The 19,228-nt window shown below is 43.0% G+C and overlaps 1 protein-coding gene across 1 annotated transcript in view; it reads right to left on the minus strand.

Annotated features, from left to right (window-relative positions):
- CPNE8 (copine 8) overlaps positions 1-19,228 on the minus strand; it is a 371,034-nt gene that overhangs the window by 71,028 nt on the left and 280,778 nt on the right. The window contains exon 15 of the mRNA XM_038765237.1: positions 340-386. Within this exon, the coding sequence (XP_038621165.1) occupies positions 340-386 (47 nt within the window). The remainder of the gene's footprint in view (positions 1-339; positions 387-19,228) is intronic.

The following is a 19,228-nucleotide window of genomic DNA, read 5'->3' on the forward strand; positions in this document are numbered from 1 at the left end:
ATAACTTTTGACTTTGGATTTGTGTTTAATATGAGACACATAAGCCATAATTAATTGGAAAATAACAGTTGAAATGACATTTTAACTTCAAATCTTTTTTAATGTAATTGTTTTTTTTAAAGTTTTAATTGAAATCCAGATTAATCTAAAGTTTTAAATAAAAATACTTCTAATTACATTTTTCTTCAATAAAGAACACAGATATGAAGGTTAAAGTTCTATGTTAAACTTCATAATCAAATAAGAAGGGAAACTTCTAACTTTACAAACCTGAAAAAATAACCCCTTCTAATATTTAGCTATCCAATAATTTCACAAGAAGACACTAAACACACTCACCATTTGATGCTGTGAAATCAATGGCCACTGTGAAATTGATCTGGGTTCTGTAAAACAAGAAACTTCACAATTTAATGACCTCACAGATAAGTTTTTTTTTAAATTACTTTGTAACACCTAATAAGGTAGAGATTCCAGTTTTCTTAAGTACTTATTTTATAGCATGCATGCTACAAAGATATGGCTCCTAAATTCATAAAAAGTCAAGGAGGAAAATAACAATCTCTTATTCTGCCTTTTACTACTGTCATAACCATTATAATAATCACATTTTCTATATCAAAAGCATATCCAAAGCATTTTGCCAACTGAAGGAGGCTTTTGCCTTTTTCAACAATCATTATAGTCATCATCAAGGGATCCTCCTTGACCACTCAGCTGCCTTCAACACTGTGGACCACCCCCTTCTGCTCAACACGCTGTCCAACCTTGGCTTCACAGACTCTGTCCTCTCCTGGTTCTCCCCTTATCTCTCTGGTCGTTTATTCTCAGTCTCTTTTGCAGGCTCCTCCTCCCCCTCCCATCCACTTACTGTGGGGGTTCCTCAAGGTTCAGTTCTTGGTCCCCTTCTGTTCTCGATCTACACTCACTCCCTTGGTGACCTCATTCGATCCCACGGCTTCAACTATCATCTCTACGCTGATGACACCCAAATCTACATCTCTGCCCCTGCTCTCTCTCCCTCCCTCCAGGCTCACATCTCCTCCTGCCTTCAGGACATCTCCATCTGGATATCTGCCCGCCATATGAAACTCAACATGTCCAAGACTGAACTCCTTGTCTTCCCTCCCAAACCCTGCCCTCTTCCTGACTTTCCCATCACTGTTGACGGCACTACCATCCTTCCCGTCTCACAAGTCCGCAACCTTGGTGTCATCCTCGACCCCGCTCTCTCGTTCACCCCTCACATCCAAGCCATCACCAAAATCTGCCGGTCTCACCTCCGCAACATTGCCAAGATCCGCCCTTTCCTCTACATCAAAACCGCTACCCTGCTCGTTCAAGCTCTCATCTTATCCCATCTGGACTACTGCATCAGCCTCCTCTCCGATCTCCCATCCTCGTGTCTCTCTCCACTTCAATCCACACTTCCTGCCGTTGCCCGGATTGTCTTTGTCCAGAAACGCTCTGGGCATGTTACTCCCCTCCTCAAAAACCTCCAATGGCTACCGATCAATCTGTGCACCAGGCAGAAACTCCTCACCCTGGGCTTCAAGGCTGTCCATCACCTCGCCCCCTCCTACCTCACCTCCCTTCTCTCCTTCTACTGCCCAGCCCGCACCCTCCGCTCCTCCACCACTAATCTCCTCACTGTACCTCGCTCTCGCCTGTCCCGCCATCGACCCCCGGCCCACGTCATCCCCCGGGCCTGGAATGCCCTCCCTCTGCCCATCCGCCAAGCTAGCTCTCTTCCTCCCTTCAAGGCCCTGCTGAGAGCTCACCTCCTCCAGGAGGCCTTCCCAGACTGAGCCCCTTCTTTCCTCTCCCCCTCGTCCCCCCTCTCCATCCCCCCGTCTTACCTCCTTCCCTTCCCCACAGCACCTGTATATATGTATATATGGTTGTACATATTTATTACTCTATTTATTTATTTATTTATTTATTTTACTTGTACATTTCTATCCTACTTATTTTATTTTGTTGGTATGTTTGGTTCTGTTCTCTGTCTCCCCCTTTTAGACTGTGAGCCCACTGTTGGGTAGGGACTGTCTCTATGTGATGCCAATTTGTACTTCCCAAGCGCTTAGTACAGTGCTCTGCACATACTAAGTGCTCAATAAATACGATTGATTGATTGATTGATTGATTAATACAGTGCTCTGCACACAGTAAGCACTCAAATGCAATTGATTGATTGATTGATTGATGAGAATACTGTACAAAGTCCTTGGGGAGCAACAGAAGAAAAACAAGTCCATTAATCCCTAAATGTTTGCAATCTAATAGAGGGAGACAAGAAGATTTAAACTATTTAGAATTAGTGAAGGTAGCTGGAAGAATTAAGATGTAACAAATAGAATGGATATCTCAGGATGAGATAACTGAATAGCTGAATGTACCACTGAATACTTATACATATATATATATACTTATAATATATATATATATATTATGGTATTTGTTAAGCACTTACTAAGTGCCAGACACAGTTCTAAGCACTGGGGTAGATACAAGCTACTCAGTTTGGACACATTCTCTGTCCCATTTGAGGCTCACGATCTTAATCCATTTTACAGAGGAACTGAGCCCCAGAACCATTAGGCCATGCTGCTTCTCTGCATTATTTATCTATTATATATGCATATATGAGCTAAGGATGCGAATAAATGGGAAGAGGGTATCTATTCTCTTTGCATGACGGGGTATTGGGAATAAATCAAGGAAGGCATCATGAGAAAGATGGGATTCTAGGAGGGCTTTGAATATGGGGAAGACTCTAGCCTATCATGTTTAAAGATTAAGGGAGTTTCCAATGGGGGAATGACCTGAACCAAGATTTGGAGGCAGAACACTTGAGAGGGAGGCATAGTTAGCAGGTGAGCTTGGGAGGAGTGCAAAATACAAGGTGATGAGTAGCCATCAATCAATCACACAGTAAGCACAGCACTGAGCTAATCATTTGAGACTGTACTAAGTGTTTGGCCCAGCAGAGAGAACCGCTATGTAACAAGGTGATAGATGGTGAAGGGAGAACCTTGGAGTTAATCGGAATGAATTTCTGCTTAATCTAGAGGGAAACTGGCAGCCGATGGAGACTTTCAGGAGTGGGGATTTCAATCCTCAAAGCATCTCACCTCCTACAGGAGGCCTTCCCAGACTGAGCCCCCCTTTTCCTCTCCTCCTCCTCACCTCCCCCTCGCCCCCACTCCCTCCCTCTGCCCTACCCCCTTCCCCGCCCCAGAGTACTCATGTATATTTGTACATATTTATCACTCTATTTTATTGATGATGTGTATATAGCTATGATGTGTACACAGCTATAATTCTATTTATTCTGATGGTATTGACACCTACTTGCTTTGTTTTGTTGTCTGTCTCCCTCTTCTAGACTGTGAGCCCGTTGTTGGGTAGGGGCCGTCTCTATATGTTGCTGAATTGTACTTCCCAAGCGCTTAGCACAGTGCTCTCCACACAGCAAGCGCTCAATAAATACGATTGAATGAATGAATCCCCCAAGCAGAGACAGTGTGCAACCCCTCAACTTGGCCGTAGAGGTTACAATGGAAGATGTTACAAGGTGGTTTAGCTGTGTCCGTTACACTCAAACCTGAACTGCCATGAGCGTATACCCCTATATACCACTGGGCAGCCCTCGAAAAGATCCCTCACACTCTCAGAATATAACCCAGGAACAGATTGCATTTGTGCATTTGTGTTGGTTGCAAACAGAAAACACAGTCTACACACACACACACACACACACACACACACACACACACACACACACACCCACACACACACACCCGCCCTTGTCAAAAGGTTCCTCTTCAGGAGTTCTCTCTCTCTCTCTCCATTAAGGAGCCAGCAAGAGGCTAATAATTTTAGCATTACACAATATTTTCCTTCAAAAATACCTTCAAGTGATTAAGCCACCCTGGCACTATCTGATCATTTACAAATAATAATAGTATTTGTTAAGCACTTACTATGTGTCAAGCACTGTTCTAAGCACTGGGTAGATACAAGAAGGCACAGTACCTGTCCCACTGGGGCTCACAGTCTTAATCCCCCTATTACAAATGAGGGAACTGAGGCACAAAGAAGTTGAGTGACTTGCCCAAGGTAATACAGCAGACATGTGGTGGAGCTGGGATTAGTACCCAGATCCTTCTGACTCCCAAACCCGTGCTCTATCCACTAAGCCAAGCTGCTTCCCCACTTCCCAAAGACATCCCACTTCCCCAAACCAATTCTCTCTCTACTTAGGCAGGGAGAAAACTGTCCTCTCAGAGTTACGTGTCCTTCCTTCCCAGGTGTAAGAAATGTTGTGAAGGATTTGGACCATATTAGCTTTTTAGAGCATTAGTTACTCTGAAATGTTCATTCAGCTCTGTAAAGCAGTCAGTTCAGTTACCCAACAACCACAGCTTAACCATGCAGGCGTTTCCTGCTTCCATGCTGTATTAAAGCATACTGGGTCTAATTTGAGAGTAAGGGGGGAAATTAAGCTTTCCCAGCTCCACAGCCCTTATATACAAAATCATAATTTATTTATGTATATAAATGTCTTTCTCTCTTCTTAGACGGTATGTTTGATGTGGGCAGGGAATGTGTCTGCTACATTGTTATACTGTACTCTCCCAAGTGCTTAGTACATTACTCTGCACAGAGTAAGTGATCAACAAATATGATTGATTTGTACAGAAACGCTCTGGGCATGTTACTCCCCTCCTCAAAAATCTCCAGTGGCTCCCAATCAATCTGCACATCAGGCAGAAACTCCTCACCCTGGGCTTCAAGGCTGTCCATCACCTCGCCCCCTCCTATCTCACCTCCCTCCTCTCCTTCTCCAGCCCAGCCGGCACCCTCCTCTCCTCTGCCGCTATCCTCCTCACAGGGCCTCGTTCTCGCCTGTCCCACCATCGACCCCCGGCCCATGTCCTCCCCCTTGCCTGGAATAACCTCCCTCCCCACATCCACCAAACTAGCTCTCTTCCTCCCTCCAAGGCCCTACTGAGAGCTCACCTCCTCCAGGAGGCCTTCCCAGACTGAGCCCCATTTTTCCTCTCCTCCTCCACTCCCCATCACCCCCCTCCCTCCCTCTGACCTACCTGCTTCTCCTCCCCACAACACTTGTATATATTTGTACATACTTATTACTCTATTTCACTTGTACATATTTATTACTCTATTTTATTAATGATATGCATATAGCTATAATTATATTATTCTGATGGTTTTGACACCTGTCTACTTGTTCTGTTTTGTTGTCTGTCTCTCCCTTCTAGATTGTAAGCCCATTGTTGGGTAGGGACCATCTCTATATGTTGCCGACTTGTACATCCCAAGTGCTTAGTACAGTGCTCTGCACACAGTAAGTGCTCAGTAAATGCGATTGAATGAAGTGATTAATTGATTGAAATTAAAAGATTATTAATCCTTCCCTCTATCTCCATCATGCAGTGTCTGCATATCAAAGGAGGGGCATTGCTACCTGAGTGTCAGCTGAGACTAATACATTTATGTTATGCTTGCATTAAAAATGAATATAAATTCTTTTTATAGCCTTATGGAAAATAGGTTTATAGGTTAAGGACAAGATAGCACCACTAAACTCCCTTTCCAGAGAATAATCTCAAACTGTGTAAACTAAAATTAGTTCAACCATTATGGGATGTAGTTACCAAATGTGTTAAAGGGAATTCATTTTAAAGAGCAAAAAAATCCTTTAAGAATTGAATAAACAAGCATAAAAAGCATGTATTTGTGCGGGTGTGTGTGCCAAGAGACTAAAAAACTAAGAGATAAGGATTGTGGGGATGCTTGTGCACAAATTGACAGCTTGTGAAGTGACATTGCTGACAGTTAGATTTTATCCGTGTGCACAGGTGTCGCTGCTAAAGTTCATTCATCACTGCCAGTTCAATCTGCCTCATGTATGTGGAACGATTGCCTCTCACTAAAATGTTGCATTTAAAATCCACAGTGCCTGGTGTAGTTTTCAATTCTGCTTGATGTAACAATCCTTTGCTCTAAAAATCATCCTATTCCTCATGGTTTCCTTTATAGCCACCTCCATTCTTTCACTGCCATGTCACATCATTTTTCTCTCTACCCTGTTTACAGTTCCCCATTTTAATTTACCATAGCATCAGTTTTTTCTCACATGCCCTGTCAAGTGAAGATCTGACATGAAAAGTATGGGAAGTGATAAGTATTTCCTTGGGAGTGCTGTTCCCATGGCTTTAACTACCCCCTCATCTTCAATTCCTCTCCTCTAATTCTCCCCTTGATCCTCTACACTCTGGCTTCTGCCCCTATAACCAAAACTGCTAGATTTACAGCTCAAGCCGGGAATACAGAAGGTGTCCCTTAATCCCGTGTACATATTTGTTACTCTATTTATTTATTTATTTATTTTACTTGTACATATCTATTCTATTTATTTTATTTTGTTAGTATGTTTGGTTTTGTTCTCTGTCTCCCCCTTTTAGACTGTGAGCCCACTGTTGGGTAGGGACTGTCTCTATATGTTGCCAACTTGTACTTCCCAAGCGCTTAGTACAGTGCTCTGCACACAGTAAGCGCTCAATAAATACGATTGATGATTGATGATGATGATGATAAGCAGGGTCGGGCCTGGTAAGATCTTGGGACTCCAGTATAGTCTAATGGAAAGAGCAACAACCTGGAAGTCAGAGAACCTGAGTTCTAATCCCGGCTCTGCCATGTTCCTGCTGTGTGACCGTAATAATGATGGCATTTATTAAGTGCTTACTATGTGCAAAGCACAGTTCTAAGCGCTGGGGAGGTTACAAGGTGATCAGGTTGTCCCATGGGGGGCTCACGGTCTTCATCCCCATTTTACAGATGAGGTAACTGAGGCACAGAGAAGTTAAGTGACTTGCCCAAAGTCACACAGCTGACAATTGGTGAAGCCGGGATTTGAACCCCTGACCTCTGACTCCAAAGCCCGTGCTCTTTCCACCAAGCCATACTGCTTCTGCTTCCATAAGCAAGTCACATAATTTCTCTGTGCCTCAGTTCCCTCTACTGCAAAATGGGGATTCAAAACCTGTTCTTCCTCCTACTTACTGTGAGCCCCATGTGGGATGTGATTTTTTTGTTTATACCCCAGTGCTCAGTACAATGTTTGGCACATAGAAAGCACCTAAGCACCACAACAATGATTATTATTACTATTATCATTATCCAGTACGCAGAACAGTGCTTGGCACATAGTAAGTGTTTAACAAATACCATCATTATTATAATTAATAACCAGCCTGGGGATGGGAGTAGTGGGGTAGGCCCTGCTGACTGACCCCTATGCTTTTGGGGAGATCTCTGGGCTTCAGTCATGGGGTTGTGCAGTGATAAGGGTGCAGGGACTTGGGGTTCCCTGTGAAGAAAATGTCCCCAACATGCACTAGAAGAATGGATAAGATTGGTTTTGTGGTATTTGTTAGTGCTTACAATGTGCCAGGCACTGCTCTAAACACTGACGTAGACACAAGGTAACCAGGCTGTTAATTTATTTATTTTATTTATCTATTTATTGATTGATTGATACTGTCTGTCTCTCCCTCTAGACTGTGAGCTTGCTGTGGGCAGGAAAGTGTATATTGTTATATTGTACTCTCCCAAGCTGTTAATACCGTGCTTTGCACACAGTAAGCACTCAATAAATACAGCTGAATGACAAGATACAAGTTCCACTTGGGACTCACAGTCTTAATCCCCATTTTACAGATGAGTTAACTGAGGCCCAGAGAAGTGAAGTGACTTGCCCAAGATCTCACAGTAGACAAGTGGCAGAGCTGAGATTATTCATTCAATCCTATTGATTGAGTGTTTATTGTGTGTAAAGCACTATTTAACCCCTTGGAGCACTGTACTAAGTTAGAATCCAGGTCCTTCTGTCTCTCAGGCCCCTGATAGGCCACCATACTTCATGCTGCTGCCCGGATTATCTTTGTCCAGAAACGCTCTGAGCATATTACTCCCCTCCTCAAAAATCTCCAGTGGCTACCAATCAATCTGCGCATCAGGCAGAAACTCCTCACCCTGGGCTTCAAGGCTGTCCATCCCCTCGCCCCTTCCTACCTCACCTCCCTTCTCTCCTTCTACAGCCCAGCCCTCACCCTCCGCTCCTCTGCTGCTAATCTCCTCACTGTACCTCGTTCTCGCCTGTCCCGCCGTCGACCCCTGGCCCACGTCCTCCCCCGGGCCTGGAATGCCCTCCCTCTGCCCCTCCGCCAAGCTAGCTCTCTTCCTCCCTTCAAGGCCCTGCTGAGAGCTCACCTCCTCCAGGAGGCCTTCCCAGACTGAGCCCCTTCCTTCCTCTCCCCCTCGCCCCCCTCTCCATCCCCCCATCTTACCTCCTTCCCTTCCCCACAGCACCTGTATATATGTATATATGGTTGTACATATTTATTACTCTATTTATTTATTTATTTATTTTACTTGTACATTTCTATCCTATTTATTTTATTTCGTTGGTATGTTTGGTTCTGTTCTCTGTCTCCCCCTTTTAGACTGTGAGCCCACTGTTGGGTAGGGACTGTCTCTATGTGTTGCCAATTTGTACTTCCCAAGCGCTTAGTACAGTGCTCTGCACATAGTATGCGCTCAATAAAATACGATTGATTGATAGATGGAGAGCTTTAGGATCCAGGGGAGGCAACCAGAAATTGGGTGCTTCTGAAGTGACTCCAGGAACCCTTTCAGGAAAAGGATCTAGGGCCAAAGACTCCTGCTAATAGCACATGCACATCCTCCTGGCAATGGACATATCTTTCCCTTCGTAACTATCAGTTTTTAAGTCATGCTTATCCCAAAAAGCATCTTCTCCAGGAAGGCTTCTCAGACTAAGCCCTCCTCTCCTATTCTCCCACTCTCTTCTGTGTTTCCCTGACTTGCTACCTTCACTCATCCTCCCTTCAATTCCCACAGCCCATGTATATCAATCAATCAACCAATCGTATTTATTGAGCGCTTACTGTGTGCAGAGCACTGTACTAAGCGCTTGGGAAGTACAAGTTGGCAACATATAGAGACAGTCTAACATATAGAGACAGTCCCTACCCAACAGTGGGCTCACAGTCTAAAAGGTGGGCTCACAGTCTAAAAGATGCAGACGTATATCTGCAATACATTGATTGATTGATTGATTTACGTATATTAATGTCTGTCTCCCCCTCTAGACTGTGAGCTCATTGTGAGCAGGGAATGTGTGTGTTATTGTATTGTACTCTCCCAAGCGTTTGGTACACTGCTTTGCATATGATAAGCGCTCAATAAATATGATTGAATGAATTAATTAATCCCAAAGGGTAAGCAGCCAGCAAAGATCCACTATTGCATACTTTTGGGCATGGTGAACAAGTATGCAAAAAGATTCTCTTTCAATGACACTTACACTCATAGATACAAGATAACCACCAGCACCATGATCACTGAACAAAAGTATGATTCTAGTACTAGTGACAGAAATAATTTCTAGGCTACCATGAGTCTTTTCTGTTATGCCTAAAGAAACAGAAAAAAATACCATCCACGGGAAGCTTTTCAAATCTGAAAGGCATTACTAATTTTTTTCTCAGGACATACCCATCCATTTCTACAAAATGATGCTGTACAGCATTAAGCAACAAGAATGGAGATTAAGCATCATACCAAGTGGCATCTCGGCATATTTCCTTTTGAATACTGGTGATTTTAAAAGCAGAATCATATTACCCACTCCAGAAACTGAAATCATTTTATTACTGAAGATGGGAAATAAGAAATGCAGTCACCGACTAATCCCGGTCCACACGGATGAGTGAGTCTGAGAATTAATTTCTAATTGTTGATCTTTCAAAGTAAATACTCAGATGAGGTGGGGAGTTAGCTCATTTGGAGAAAAAACTTACACAGCCAAAGATGTAAAAAGGTCATATATTCTATTCTACTTCCCAAATGATGTTCCTCAAAACTGCATAAACAATCACAGCAGAGTTGGTGCAACCTGTAATGTGTCTCAGACCGAACATTTCAAAATAATACTATCCTGAATGAACTTTCTACACTATTTCAGGGTTATCAGTGACTGTGTTCCACTTTCAGAAAGTCAATGTCCCTGTTTGACTATAACAAAAACGCTAAGCCACAGCTAAATGGAAGGTACAGGAAGGACCAGCAATGATAGGTGATACATTGTTTTCTGTGAGTTGTTGTGAACAACAATTCCTGTCCCAACAGAAGGTGGTATAGCATTTCAAGTATTTTCTTCATGTGCTAATAATTCCTTATGACAAGACATAATGCAAGATACAGTGCAGTGAGGTCCATGATATCCCAAACACAAGAGCTGTAGTCTAAACAATAGCAATGAAAAAGAATGAGATAACTCATTTGGAGCAAAGTTTTCATGCAGCCTGAGAGACAGAGTTTAAAAGAGTAGTTGTTATGTACAACCAGAGGAAAGATGTAGAGTAAGACTATAAAGGAAATTTTTTCAAATCATATACTCTTCAGCGATCCCAAAATTTACTGTGCTATCCACAAACACGTAAAATGATATACTTCAACTAGAGGTGCTGTGATGATGTGAATTCATCTCTGTTTAATGTGTGGGTGGGAGGAAATAGTTATGCAGCATTTTCACCCATGCTACTCATGGGCAATATTTAACATCACTTGATAAAATAAGATTATCCCCACCCTCAAAATGAGTTCCTGGAAACAGTTCAGTCAAACAGTTCTCATTGCCAATTTCACTGGGCAGGACACTAGAAGAGAATTTGTACTAAGTTCATTCAATGGTATGTATTGAGCACTTACTGTGTGCAGAGCACTGTACTAAGCTCTTGGAAAGTACAATACAGCAATAAAGAGTGATAATCCCTGCAAACAATGGGCTCACAGTCTAGAAGGGGGGAAACAGACATCAATACAAGTAAAACAGGCATCTATATAAATAAATAAAATTACAGATATATACATATATACATAAGTGCTGTGGGGCGGGGAGGTGGGGGAAGAGCAAGAGGAGCAAGTCAGGGTGACACGGAAAGAAGTGGGAGCTGAGGAAAAGTGGGGCCTCTTGGAGGAGGTGAGCCTTCAGTAGGGCTTTGATGGGGGGAAGTGTGCTAGTTTGGCAGATGTGAGGAGGGAAGGCAGTCTAGGCCAGAGATAGGACGTGGGCTTGGGGTCGACGGTGGGACAGGCAAAATGGAGGCACAGTGAGAAAGTTAGTGGCACCAGAGGAGCAGAGTGTGTGGGCTGGCATGTAGAAGGAGAGAAGGGAGGTAAGGTAGGAGGGGGCAAGGGGATGGAGAGCTTTAAAGCCAATAGTGAGGAGTTTTTGTTTGATATGGAAGTGGATAGGCAACCACTGGAGATTTTTGAGGAGGGGGATGACATGCCCTGAACATTTCTGTAGAAAGATAATACAGGCAGCAGAGTGAAGTATGGATTTAAGTGGGGAGAGGCAGGAGGTTGGGAGGTCAGAAAGGAGGCTGAGGCAGTAATCTAGGTGGGATAGGTTGAGTGATTGTATCAGTCAATCAATCAATCATATTTATCGAGCACTTAATGTGTGCAGAGCACTGTACTAAGCGCTTGGGAAGCACAAGTTGGCAACGTATAGAGATGGTCCCTACCCAACAGTGGGCTCACAGTCTAGAAGGGGAAGACAGAGAACAAAACATATTAACAAAATAAAATAAATAGAATAGATATGTAAAAGTAAAATAAATAGAGTAATAAATGCGTACAAACATATATACATATATAAAGGTGCTGTGGGGAAGGGAAGGATTTTACCATCATGGTAGCAGTCTGGATGGAGAGGAAAGAGCAGATGTTGTGAAGGTGAGACCGATTGGATTTGCTGATGGATTGGATATGTGGGTTGACTGGGAGAACGGAGTCAGGGATGACACCAAGGTTATGGGCTTTTGAAATGGGTAGTTGTGCCGTCCACAGTGATGGGAAAGTTCGAGAGAGGACAGGGTTTGGGAGGGAAGATAAGGAGCTCAGCTTCGGACATCTTGAGCTTGAGGTGGCAGGAGGACATCCAAGTAGAGATGTCCTGAAGGCAGGAGGAGATGCGAGCCTGGTGGGAGGAACAGAGAACAGGAGAGGAGATGCGGATTTGGGTGTCATCTGCATAGAGATGGTAGTTGAAGCAGTGGGAGTGAGTGAGTTCTCCGAAGGAGACTGAGAATGAACGGCCAGAGAGCGGGACTAATGAGTGGGACTAAGTGCATGGGTGAAGCAGGAGAGAGAGAAAATAGGATAAGAGCTTACTAAGGAAAGGTTTCCAGGGGGAAATATGATTTTATTAGGGCTGTGAAGATGAGGAAAATGTTGGTCTTTCAGAATGTAGGTAAAGGGAGTCTATGCAGAAGGGAGGGCATGAGCAGGGGTCAACATAGGGCGAGGTAAGATGAGGGACAGTGTGAGGATTGGTATTACAGCAAAGTACGCAGGCTGGGTTGTAGTGAGAAGCAAATGGATGTAAGTTTTTTTAGATGGTGAGGAGGGGTGGAGTTGTAGATACAGATGGAGAGGGTAAAATAGCAGATGGGGGATTTACTAGTGAGTGATGATCAGGAAGGATGAGAGAGTGAATGAGAGCATGGAAGGAATCTTGGGGGGATGAATGTGTGTGTGGGGGTGGGTGGGTGAGTGTCGGGGAGAATGGGGAAAGTTTGTGGAATTTACATTTGATGGTTTCAATTTTGTCAACATTTAGTCATTGGAAAAGGCATCAGGGGCAAGAGAAAAGCGGGGATGGGAGTTCTGGGAGTTTTAGGGAAAGGTGCCAGGGGCCTGGAACAGCAGATGGAGGCAAGATACAACAGGAGCAGTGAGGGAGGGACAGGAGTAGTGCCGCATCAAAGTGACACAGCAATATGCAATTGGAAGACAGTGACAGAAGTCAGGTCAGCTTGATATGTACATGATCAGCTATACGGTGACTGACTTAGAACGGTATTTATGAGGAATATGATACTAGGAGGGAAAATAAAAACAAAGTCAGGCACAGGGACTCCTGAATGGGATAATGTTGATAGGGGAAATTTTTCACATGCATTCAAGGAATTGCCAGTCAAACACTGGTCTTACCAGCCACACCTATATACACTGATAAAATCTCAATAATTTGACATCTGGCCAAATGTACAACCTTTACAAAAAAACCCCAAAAACTGAGATTCCTAGATGGTTTTGATGAACCTTTTACTTGTCTCTTCCTTCCCCACTACCCAACCTCGCTCCCCTTCTATCATTAATGAAAATAATACTGCTATTACTAACAATTATAACAATGATGATGATGACGGTGATGATAAACTTGTGGCATTTGTTAAGCCCTTCCTATGCTCCAAGAACTGTGCTAAATGGTGAGATATTACAAAATAAAGGCAGACATAATCCCTGACCCATTGGGTCTCACACTCTAAGTAGGAGGGAAAACAGGCATTTTATCCCCATTTTACAGATGAAGAAACTGAATCCTAGAAGTTCACCTGCTAAAGATCATACAATACTGAATTCAGCCCCCCACTAATCACCTCCTTCTCCTAACACCTTCTTACTCAACTCTTTCACTCTAAAAGAAGCCATACACATCCCTTGTCTCTTTCTCCCACCTTCAAACCTTTATTCCCATAGTTTCACATCTCTGTTGATCAAATTACATCCAAGTCAAACATCAATTCACCCGAAATGGATGGCAACTAAAATTTAGGTATGAATTTAGATTAAATCTCCAACACTATTCTTATTTGTCCAGCTGCATAAGCTCAGTACAAACAGCATCTATGGGCTTATAAGCCACCTAGCCCATTGCCGATGCTTAGAATATATTGAATTATTATGCAACTTTGAGTGTGAAGTTATTAAACTTTTAATATGAAAGGATTTATTGGGACCTGCAAATGGTTCCTTCCACAAGAGTTAGCCAAATCATATAATTTGATTATTTCATAAAATATTTTTTGTTATTTTCTAGTCTTGAAATATAATTTTGAGGAAGGAGTAATAAGTATGGAACCCAGTAAAATTGTATCAATCATTGCTGATTACTTCAGGGAGAATACTTGCAGAATAGTCTCATAGCTTGTCCTCTAGACTGTAAATTCGATTGTGGTAGGTAACATGTCTACCAACTATTGTATATTGTTCATTTAATCGTATTTATTGAGCGCTTACTGTGTGCAGAGCACTGTACTAAGCACTTGGGAAGTATAAGTCGGCAACATATAGAGACAGTCCCTACCCAACAACGGGCTCACAGTCTAGAAGGGGGAGACAGACAACAAAAGGAAACATGTAGACAGGTGTCAAAATCGTCAGAACAAATAGAATTACAGCTATATGCACTTATTGTTATATTGTACTCTCCCAAGTGTTTAATATAGTGATCTGCACTCAGAAACTGCACAATAAATATGATTGATATACACCTACACCCAGCTTGAACGGGTACAAAATAGATGTGCTTTTTGCTTATTTGCAATTCCCACTCCAAAGAAAGACTTCCTGGAAACTTTTGGATTCTTCCAGTCAAAACATTCGTTTAAGATCCGCCCCTCCCACCCTTTCTCAATCATCATCAATCGTATTTATTGATTTATTTCTCAATGGCTCCCCCAGGCAGGATCTGATTTAGGGGAAAATCTGCTCATTAAATCCCTAGTGCTAGTGACACTGGTTCCAAATCTATGAGGGTGGGGCATAGTGGACACTTAGCATGCCCTCCCTGTATCTTGTTTTTCAAGGCAGCAGGCACTGCAGTTCTCAGGTCTCCTCACTACTAGACCCATATTGGCAGGGAGCAGTTTGGATATGATCAAAGGAGTTTGGGGTGGAAGGGAGAGAGGTGTTTTGTTCCCCACACATGCCTGGAAGAGTGTCAAAACCTATATAAGTCCAATAATAACTGCAAACAAGTGGGAGGGAAAAAATAAAATATTCTATTGCCCTGAGACTCTACACACACACCAAAAAAAAAAGCAGGAGAATCCAAATCTCACCCTCACCTTCTTTACTAGCAATGCCAAAACTGAACCTTTAGTACATTTGAAGGGAATATTTCCTTTGAAGAGTTGCCTCTGAAACAGTCAGTCTTTAGGGATAGCCACCAAACATGAGGATTGCTCTCTATAGCATCAGATTGGCTTCATGGTCCTCCCTGAACTCCTATAGTTAGTACTGCTATAGGTAGCAAAGCTTTAGCTGTCACCTCAGATGTCAGGAACCTGTCAAGAGAAAGCAGTGTTTCAAGAGTCCAGACAGGAGAACTACATATCAGTGAAGATAGCCATTACAAAGAGATGGGCTCTGCCAGAGGTTCATGATTTTATTCTACAATTTCACAAGATTTCCTGGGGCCAATTTCCTGAAAGGCCAAAATGTAGAGAGAAAATGTCACCACTTTCTTCCTCCACCTCCCTGATCAACCAAGAGCTCCAGACTGAAAAGTAATATACCACAAACCTGCCTATGAGGAAAAGAACAAGTGGATTTTAGAAAAGATAGAATGACAGAATATGCTGTGTGACCTTGGGCAGGTCACTTAACCTCTCTGTGTATCAGTTACCTAATCTGTAAAATAATAATAATAATGATGGCATATGTTAAGCACTCACTATGTGCAAAGCACTGTTCTAAGTGTTGGGGGGGATACAAGGTGATCAGGTTGTCCCACGCGGGGCTCACAGTCTTAATCCCCATTTTACAGATGGGGTAACTGAGGCTCAGAGAAGTTAAGTGATTTTCCCAAGGTCACACAGCAGACGTGGCAGAGCCAGAATTCGAACCCATGACCTCTGACTCCAAATGCCATGCTCTTTTCACTGAACCATGCTGCGGGGATTAAGACTGTGAGACACATGCTGTGAGCCCCACGTGAGACATGGACCTTGCCCAATTTGATTCTCTTGTAATAATAACAATAATAATAATAATAACAATGGTATTTGTTAAGCGCTTACTATGTGCCAAGCACTGTTCTAAGCGCTGGTGGGGGGGTACAAGGTAATCAGGTTGTCCCACATGGGGCTCACAATCTTTCACAGATGAAGTAACTGAGGCACAGAGAACTAAAGTGATTTACCCAAAATCACACAGCAGACAAATGGCACAGCCGGAATTAGAACTCATGACCTTCTGACTGCCAAGTCTGCGCTCTAGCTATCCACTACGCCATGCTGCAACTCTCATCCACCCCAGTGCTTAAAACAGTGCCTGGCACAGAGTAAGCGCTTATCAAATACCACTGATAGTAGCAGTCGCAACACTTATTGAACATCCAACTAGTGTAATCCAGTATACTACAGGCTGGGGAAGTATAAAGTGACAAAATGACCTCGTCCTCTGCCCGCAAAGGGCTTAGATTCTAGGGGAGGAGACCAACACAAACAATATTTACAACAGTGTGAGAAAAAATATATTTTTAATGCTAAAAAGGGTGTAAGTGAGCAAAGTACATGGTAATCAGGTTGTCCCATGTGGGGCTCACAGTCTTAATCCCCATTTTCCAGATGAGGTAACTAAGGCCCAGAGAAGTTAAGTGACTTGCCCAAGGTCACACAGCAGACCAGTGGCGGAGCCGGGATTAGAACCCATGACCTTCTGACTCCCAGTCCCGTGATCTATCCATTACGGCATGACATGACCGCAGTATACCCCAGTATACCCCAGTACACGCCCTTCAGCATACTCTAGCAACTGTAAAATGGGGATTAAGACTGTGAGCCCCACATGGGACAACCTGATTACCTTGTATCTACCCCAGCGCTTAGAACAGTGCTTAGCACATAGTAAGCACTTAACAAATACCATAATAATAATAACAATAGTAATAATTATTATTATTATTATTGAAGGGATAATATCATTCATGGTGCTAGGAAATTCATTAGGTCAAGCTTGTTGGAGGATGTGGGGTTTTGAATGGGGGGAGAATTGTCTGTCCGATGTGGGCAGCTAATATTAATATAATCAATCAAACAGTCATCTTCATTGAGTGATTACTGTTTGCAAAGCACTGTACTAAGGCTTGAGAGAGTAAAATGTAACAGTTGGTAGACATTTTCCCTGCCCACAACAAGCTTAAAATTGTATTTTTTGAGTGCTTTCTATGTGCAGAGCACTGTACTAAGACTTGGGAGAGTAGACTATAACTGTGAGTAGACATGTTTCCTGCCCAAAACTAGCTTACAATTGCATTCGTTCATTCATTCATTCAATCATATTTATTGAGCGCTTACTGTGTGTAGAGCACTGTACTAAGCGCTTGGGAAGTACAAGTTGGCAACATATAGAGACGGCCCCTACCCAACAGTGGGCTCACAGTCTAGAAGACTCAAGTGCTTACTGTGAACAGAGCACTGTCTTGAGGTTTGAGAGAGTACAATACTTTCCCTGCCCACAACGAGTAACAAGAGATCTGAATGCAGGTGTCCCTCTCTGAGACACTCTTCCAACTCAAGAGACTGACCAATATCCAAAGTCCTAGAGACAGTCATCATTCAGTGGTACTTATTGATCGCTTACTGTGTGTAGAGCACCGCGCTAGGTGCTTGGGAGAGTACAACACAACACAGTTGGTAGAAGCGTTCCCTGCCCACAAGGAGCTTCCAGTTTAGAGGGGGAGACAGACATTAATATCAATACACTATAGGTCAATCAAATACGATTGATTGATTGATTGATTGATTGATATAGGGAGATGACAGCACTTACCCAAGATGACACACAAAAAACTGTAAACCACTTTCCTGAGTCTACCGGGCATTACTGGATTACAGCAGCAAAGAAAAACAAGATAATGTGTCAGCAACCTACACCAGGAAAACTATTAATGTGAATAAAAATTTATATTAGCCACACCCAGTGGAATAGTAGTACCAAATTATGTTACCTGGGCAGCACAGTCACGACAAATGAACTATACAGGAAGTATGAAATGGAATCAAATAGTTCAGCACAGTGTTTGAGAGACTATCTGTCTAAGACAGTGGAAGCAGGATGAGACTGTGAGCCCACTGTTGGGTAGGGACTGTCTCTATATGTTGCCAATTTGTACTTCCCAAGCGCTTAGTACAGTGCTCTGCACACAGTAAGCGCTCAATAAATACGATTGATGATGATGATATTAAGACGCGACCGAATTAAAGGTCTACAGAGCTGTCCAAATTTCTCCAGGACTGTGAGATCTGGACTCCATACAGAAGGCTCATTTTGACTCCTTAACCGGTTCCCTTCTGACTCAATCAAGTGATCAATCATATTTGTTGAGCACTTACTGTGAGCAAAGCACTCTACTAAGCTCTTGCGCGAGTACAATGTAACAGAGTTGGTGAACACGTTCCCTGCCCACAACAAGTTTATAGTCTAGAGGGGGAACCAGACATTACTTTAAATCAATACATTACAGATGTGTACAAATGTGCTGTGGGGCTGAGGGAAGGGGGAATAAAGGGTGCAAATCCAATTGCAAGGGCAACTCAGCAGAGATGGGGAGAGAAGGAAATGAGGGCTTAGGGACCAGGCCAATATCAAATGACTCATCACCAAATAATAATAATAATGATGGCATTTGTTAAGCACTTACTATGTGCAAAGCACTGTTCTAAGCACTGGTGGGGGGGATACAAGGTGATCAGATTGTCCCACATGGGGCTCACAGTCTTCATCCCCATTTTACAGCTGAGGTATCTGAGGCCCAGAGAAGTGAAGTGACTTGACCAAAATCACACAGCTGACAAGTGGCGGAGCTGGGATTTGAACCCATGACCTCTGACTCCCAAGCCTGGGCTCTTTTCACGGAGCCAGGCTGCTTCTCTAATGTCAAAACTGGGTGGCAAACAAAGCTCCAAAATGAAATCAGTCTCCTAGCTTTGACACTTTCCTCACTTCAATATAGTTATCCAGTGTGAGACATGTGAAAGAACCAGCAACAATAGGTTAAATGAACTCCTCTAATTACCCTATCTTTAATCTATTTTAATGTCTGTCTTCCCCTGTAGACTATAAGCTCCTTGTGGGCAGGGATAATGCCTACCAACTGTGATGTACTGTATTTTCCCTGGCTCTTGGTACGATATCTGCGCACAGTAAACCCTCAATAAATACTGCGCGGTAACCAGGAATTGGGAAACAAAAATGAGGTTTTAAGGACACTGTAAAGCAAATGAACACATAATGCTGCATCTCAGCTGAAAAC

Source organism: Tachyglossus aculeatus, chromosome 2 (assembly GCF_015852505.1).
Source record: "Tachyglossus aculeatus isolate mTacAcu1 chromosome 2, mTacAcu1.pri, whole genome shotgun sequence".
Lineage (NCBI taxonomy): Eukaryota > Metazoa > Chordata > Mammalia > Monotremata > Tachyglossidae > Tachyglossus > Tachyglossus aculeatus.